We start from the raw sequence: 7,100 nt of genomic DNA on the forward strand, positions 1-7,100 counted from the left end.
CAATACATCCAGGGTATCCTTAGCATTTCTTTTAATTTCAGAGATCCTTACTAAAGGAATGAGAAAGAGAAAACAGCAATAAAAGGCCAATAAAATAAGAAATAATAATAAACTATGAAATTAGGAAAAATGTTGATAGATGGCTATAATTATATATATATATATATATATAGCATTTCAAGCAGCTATATTAGCCAGTGACTTTGAGCTAATAAGAAAGACTTCTACTATTTTTGTTCACAAGACTATTCTTTTCTCTTTAATTTTCTTCAGAGCAACATTGACATCCTTGTTCCTTAGGCTATAGATTAGGGGGTTCAGCATGGGCACGACGATAGTATAAAACACAGAGGACACTTTGCCTTGGTCAGTGGAGCTATTGGATGACGGCTGCAGGTACATGAAGGCTGCAGAGCCATAGAAGATTGTAACTGCCATCACGTGGGAGCTGCAGGTGCTGAAGGCTTTGGACCTGCCCTCTGTGGAGCGAATGCGGAGGATGGTGGCAATGATGAACACATAGGATGCAAGGATGGTCAGGCTTGGGGCAAGAATATTAATTGCACTAAAGATTAGAATGAGTAGTTCATTGACATAGGTGCTAGAGCAAGAGAGCCTAAGAAGAGAAATAAGATCACAGAAGTAATTATTGATCACATCAAATTTACAGAAATGAATTCTCAGCAGGCAGCCTGTATGAACAAAGGCACACACCACACCTATGGTATACACGCCCAGTATCAGGGAGAAACATGCCTGGTAGGACATGATGACATTATAGAGCAAGGGGCTACAGATGGCAACATAGCGGTCATATGCCATGGCAGCTAGCATGTAACACTCTGAGATAGCAAAGACAAGGAAGAAATAGAGCTGAGTTATGCACTCGGGATAGGAGATGATGTTCTTCTCAGCCACAAAATTCACCAGCATTTTTGGGGTGATGACCGTGGAATGGCAGAGGTCAATGAAGGACAAGCTGCTGAGGAAATAGTACATGGGGGTGTGGAGGTTAGAACTGAGGCTTATGAGGATGATCATGCCCAGGTTCCCCACTGCAGTGACCACATAGATTCCGAGGAAGAGGAGGAGGAGTGGTAGTTGGAGCTCTGGCTGGTCTGTCAGCCCCGCGAGGATGAACTTAGTGATCATGGAATCATTTCCTGTAGGCATTTTCTCTGGGTATTTCTGAGGGAAGAGAGAAAATAATGGTTGTTGATACCTCACCGTCATTGTCTCTTCAGAGTAGGGCACCACATAATTGCGATTTATGCTCAGGTATATCTTGATCTATAGCTATACACTGGGAAATATTATTATATTAAGTAGTACATGTATGTTAAAATTTGGAAGAAATTTACAAGCAGTTTTCACAGTAGCTGAGTCAGCAGACATTCCCACAGTTCTGTAAGTTGGGGATCTACATGCATTCTGCACACAATGCATAGGTGGCTTCTGTGAATCTAAGAACAAATCAAGCTCCTTGTCAATTTATTCTAGGAAGCTTTTGTAATTTAAATAGGGCATAGATCATTGTATCACTGTCATTGTCATTCCATTGATTATTGATTTGCTGGAGCAGGCCTAGTAACGTCTCCATTCGTCCTAGCCCTGAGATTTTAGCAGCCTCTTTTTACTCGTCTTTCCCAATGGTGCCACATTAGAGGCTCTGTCAGGGTCAGGGGAATGAGACCCATCATTGTTACTGTTTTTGGCATATGAATATGCCATGGGGAGCTTGCCAGGCTCTTCCATGAGGGCAGGAAACTCTCGGTAGCTTGCCATGTTCTCTGAGAAGGAGAACTAAGCTATAAGATGTTTTGCAGATGCAAATGCGCCCACACACTTCCAGGAGCTTGGTTTTATAGTCTCTGGATTTTGGTTGTTGATTGGCAGTTTGTGGGTGTGGCTACTGGAAAATGGGGGGTCTGGGGTGGGGAGGAGGCCCAGTCCCAATCCGAGCAGGCTTGGAGATCCCAGCCCCAGATCCCGCACACCTGGGTTTCTCTGCCAGTTCCTTCATGTGTAAGACAGCATGGCTGTGGCTGGGTTCCAGAGGTCTTCAGCTGCTGGGGTTCTGCTGGTGTGGGGAGGAAAACTCAACCTGCCACACTCTGAGGGGCCCCGGTTGAAGACAGCCAGGCATGGGGTCAAAGATAGTAATGGTAATAAAGAGTCTCACTGGAGCTAATTCATGAGATTCCAGATCATGGAAAAGCCAAGAACATGTCTAGCCACTGAATATCATAAATACTGAAACCTTTTCCTTCTACCCTTCTATTTACTTAGATTGTAATAGTCATGGTAGGAAGTATAGTTAGAAGTAATACTTTCCAACTATTGAGGACTTAGTACTAGAGCACCAGATGATGGTCAGCTATTTACATAAGACCCATAACATAGTTTCCTGACTTATGTGCCATAGAATTGGAATGTCACAGCAGTATTATAATGGAGCTAAGATTTGGTTCTTTTAGTTTAAAGGGTTGTGGGATAAGGCTGTGTCATCTGGAGCCTTTTATCTGGTGACCTATAACCACAAACTGTGTCATCCACTTACCTGATTATGTCATATTAATAGATCAGTATTTTCATACACACATGAGGTGAGCACTGAGTCTGCCACACTTAACAGATCCTACCAGAGTTCCAGGTTCTTTTATGGAGGGACAAAAGACTAGATGAAAGATAATAAGGTATTTTAAGAACATGGAGGATATTTAAAGGTAATTTGAAGGTATCTCGTATGTCCTGAGGGACACAAAAGGGAAGAGCATTCATTTTGTGCGTGAAATATATAAGAATACACCCTTTAATCAATGCAAGATAATATTTTTCCTAGTATTTGAGTTCTTTTTTTTTTCCATTTTGAGTCACACCCAGCAATTCACAGGAATTACTCCTGGCTCTTGCACTCAGGAATTGCTCCTGGCAGTGCTCGGGGGACCATATGGGATGCTGGTAATTGAACCCGGTCGGTAGAGTGCAAGGCAAACGCCCTACCCGCTGTGCTATCACTCCAGCCTCAGCATTTGAGTTCTTATTTGTATAATTAGATACTTGTTTTTAGTCACAAAGTACTCTGAACAATGCATCAGATACTGAGTCTTACTCAGGGGTCCCAGTGGAAAAATTGCTTAATTGATTTAGATAAAGTTTCTAAATGAATATCTTTGCTCCACTCCATCCTAATTTCTGGGGCTGCTCCTTCTCTATAGCAGAATATTTGTCTTTTTTCTGGAAACATGAAAACATGTGTATTCTTAATTCTGCCTTTGTATTTGCTCTTATTTTAAAGTGAAATAGTTTTATCAAAACTCCTGCATCTCATTTGTGTGATAAATAATTTATCTTTTCAAATCTCACTTGAAACTGATGTCATCATGGAACTCTTCACCAGTTCCTAGTAACCAATCAGCCCTAGTAACCGATTCCTGCACAATCCGAATAATGCCATTTCTAAATAGCATGTTCCAAATTTGAGCTACACTCTAGAGAAAGGACCAAATCAGACTCACTCAACTCTGTGTCCCAAATAGCCAGGGATGTTGGGCATAGTCTAGAAGGTTAAAATGTTGTGTTTTAAGAATTCAGTGAATAGAAGGAAGTGTTGAGAAATATTTGCCTGAATTCCTAAGTTGATTACTTCCAAACCCAGTCATATCAAATCACAAATTTGCAAGGAATATTCTTACCTGTTTTTCTTCCTAAAAACTCAGTTCCAACTCTTGGTTGCTCCTTGTTCTCTGACCTGGAGAACAGAGCTAGAGCCGCTGTTGTGAGTCCTGGAGATCCAGCATTCCACTCTCCCTGTGCAGAGAGGGCAGGCCAGGCCTGACTCAGGGACCAGGCAGGGGTCAGGCTGCATCACAAGTGTGCCAGCATCTCCTCTGCTCACCTTTGGCTTGGGATTTCCCCTGCATCTGCACAGTCAATGTTGAACCTCGAGTGTCTGAGGGCTGGACTGTGTTTGCTGTGCTATAAAGGCTTTTTCTGATCTCCCTCCAGGCACCAAATCCTCTGGAGAAAAAGACTCTCCCTGGACTTGTAGATCTCAGGGCAGAAGCCCTTGAGGAACTCAGCAATTACCACTGCCATTTGTCTAATTTGTTTCTCCAGGTAGGATTCTTTCTGGATTGTGAATTAATCAACTAGTGCCAAAGACTGGTTCACGGGCACCATCTAAGGACCTTATGTTTAATGTGTAGGTTCTAGTCAAACATAATTGAGTGGGATTTGAGATTTTTGCCTTTATTATAAACCCTGAGTCAGGGCTATGGATTTACAGCCCATACACCCGAATAGCTGGGTTTGATGACAGCCCAAGTCTAGGCATATTATCTTCATGTTAATAGGGATGGAGATTTTAAAATAATAAACTCATTTCTAACATATGGGAACATATACATATGTAATGTATTTAATTGATTCAGAAGTTAGACCAATGTAATTGGATTTGGGGTTAGAAATAGGATAAAGATTTTTCTTGTAGGATGAGAATTTATAACATAAATGTAAAATTTGCCTTTTCTATTAATAACTCTTTTTGTTTAATTATACCTATAAAGGAAGCATTTTATCATTAAGCATCTATATTTTAAATTCCATGTTTTTGCTTATGTACTATAACCCTTTCCCCACCAAAAGAGAAATAATTGGAAACATTCATAGAATTGTGTTTGAATTGAAGTAAATTTGACACACTCATGGAGCATTTATAAAATATGGTTAGATGTATCAGGTTCAGTCCCATTTCAAAGATTTTAAACTTGGGTTAAATTAGTGCTATATAAACTACTATGTATGATAAAAGATTTTAATTAGATTTATTGTGGTAGTCAATAATTCATACAAATACTTAATCATTTTGTGCTAATCATTTGAGCCAATATAATGTGTATATGAATTATTATTCAATAAAAATACATGCAAATTTGCCTAAGGACTATGGGCACTTAATTGTATCACTGTATCACTGTATCGCTGTCATCCCATTGCTCATTGATCTGGCACCAGTAACATCTCCATTCATACCTGTCACGTGCTAGTGTAGCCCAATGGCATCTGCTCACTCCAGGAACATGAAGTGCAAGTTATAGTTACTGTTTTGGGCATATCAAATATGTCGCGGGTAGCTTGCCAGGCTCTGCCATATGGGCGGGATATCCTAGGTAGCTTGCTAGGTTATTATTAACTATACTTAATTATTAATATGCCAATTAACTATTCTTAATTTTGCATAGTTCTTAAAAAGACTGTGCATAATTCCTAAGTACTGAAAAAAGGAAACATATATAATGCAAGGATTAGAGAGGAGTCAGGGAGATATCTCAAAGTGCTAAACAAAGAATTTCTTTGCATATAGGAGGCCTGGGTATGATTCCTAGGCCTAGGACTGAGGATGATCCTGCAGCATCCAGCTAGGAGAAGGCCTGAAGCATCAATGAAACAAAGAGAAAAAGAAAAAAAAAGAAATAGAATGAGTTAGGGGAAAGGGTGAAAAATAAACAACATTAAAAGAAATATCAAAACTTACTGGCGCGCTCTCCGCCGAGATGCGACTCTGCTGCTCATCGACCACGATCTGGAGGCCAGTTAGACTACTTTTGGTACAAGCAGCTCCTTGTAGAAATGTCTCTAGACTGTGAACTAAGCCATAACCCCATGCTTCCCCAGGAAGGGAAATGATGCAATTTCTGACATAAATCTCCTTGGACTTAGTTAGTAAAATACTAAAATATAGAAATCCCAAACTGCGTGGCCATGATAGTGGCCGCGAAACTTCATATCTCTTCATTCTCAGCAATGTAAAACTAATTATCAAATGCTTCCTTTTTTGGGAGGAAACTCCAACAACAATAGTGAGTTTTGTGTTGAAATATGGAATGTAATCAAGGTAAAGAGAAAGTGAAGTGAAATGTATCAGCTACGCAGGATGGGGGTGGGGGTGGGGGTGGGAGTTATACTGGGGTTTTTGGTGGTGGAATATGTGCACTGGTGAGGGCCAGGTGTTCTAGCATTGTATAACTGAGACATTAGCCTGAAAGCTTTGTAACTTTCCACATGGTGATTCAATAAAATAAATAAATTTAATAAATGCTAAAAAAAAAGAATACCAGTCACTGATAGTATCTATTTATTGCCAAAAATAATGCAAAAGAATCCTGAAATAAAGCATTCAGCCATGATAAAACATAAAACTAATTTACAAAAGTTTTCTATGATTGGGGCAGAGGGCAGTTAGGATAGAGAAGGAACCAGTATGACAATAATAGTTGGAAATGATCACTCTGGACAAGAACTGAGTGTGAAAAGTAGGCAAAGGGATACACATGACAGCTCCTCAGTATCTGTATTGCAAACTGTAATGCCCAAAAGGAGAGAGACAGACAGAGAGAAGTGCCTGCCACAGATAGAGGCAAGTGAGGGGGGAGGAAAACTGGGGACACTGGCGGTGGAAAATGTACACTGGTGAAGGCTCATCTGCTGGAACAAAATATGACTGAAATCTAATCATGAACAACTTTGTAACTGTGTATCCCACTGTGATTCAATAAAAAAACCCAAAATTTAAAAATATAATAAAATTACGTACTTGTGCTGTATTTAAAAATATAAAAATAAAATTCACTTTCAAAAAAAAAAAGAAATATCAAAACAGATGAAAGAATTGTGAAAGTATGTAAAAGTATATAGTTAAGTTATTTAGGTTTAATGGTATCACCCTGCCGAACCCCTCTTTTTACGTCAATGATCACTTCCTTGTAGAATGGTGGGATCCTGGTGATGAATCTGTAATACAGCTCGAGGAGGATCTTGATATACTGAGTTTGAACGCCCTGTTTAGCTAAGGCTTCGATGACCGCTTCAGTCTCAACAGAATCCATGACCTTCTTTAAATTGATGAACGAGAGACAGAGCTGCATCTTGAACTCTCTCGAAACTTCGATGAGTTTGGCACCGTGTGGATATGGTCGATCATGCTGAATCCTTTTTGGAACCCAGCTTGCTCACATGGTTGTCCTTCGTCTAGTGATCTGCCTATTCTATTCAGGATGACTTGAGTGAATAACTTGTAGACGACGGATAACAGGTAGACT

At 40.0% G+C, this 7,100-nt stretch overlaps 1 protein-coding gene across 1 annotated transcript; it reads right to left on the reverse strand.

Moving 5' to 3' along the window:
* Window positions 1-237: 237 nt before the first annotated feature.
* Window positions 238-1,173, reverse strand: LOC101558949 (olfactory receptor 8G1-like). The gene has a single exon (XM_004604773.2). It carries the CDS (start codon window positions 1,171-1,173, stop codon window positions 238-240), a length of 936 nt encoding a protein of 311 aa, XP_004604830.2.
* Between the last annotated feature and the right edge of the window lie 5,927 nt (window positions 1,174-7,100).

This window comes from Sorex araneus, chromosome 3 (assembly GCF_027595985.1).
Source record: "Sorex araneus isolate mSorAra2 chromosome 3, mSorAra2.pri, whole genome shotgun sequence".
Classification (NCBI taxonomy): Eukaryota; Metazoa; Chordata; class Mammalia; order Eulipotyphla; family Soricidae; genus Sorex; species Sorex araneus.

Bases quoted from the DNA above. Each gene is read 5' to 3' on its own strand.
- LOC101558949 (XM_004604773.2), bottom strand. From the start codon at position 1,173: ATGCCTACAGGAAATGATTCCATGATCACTAAGTTCATCCTCGCGGGG.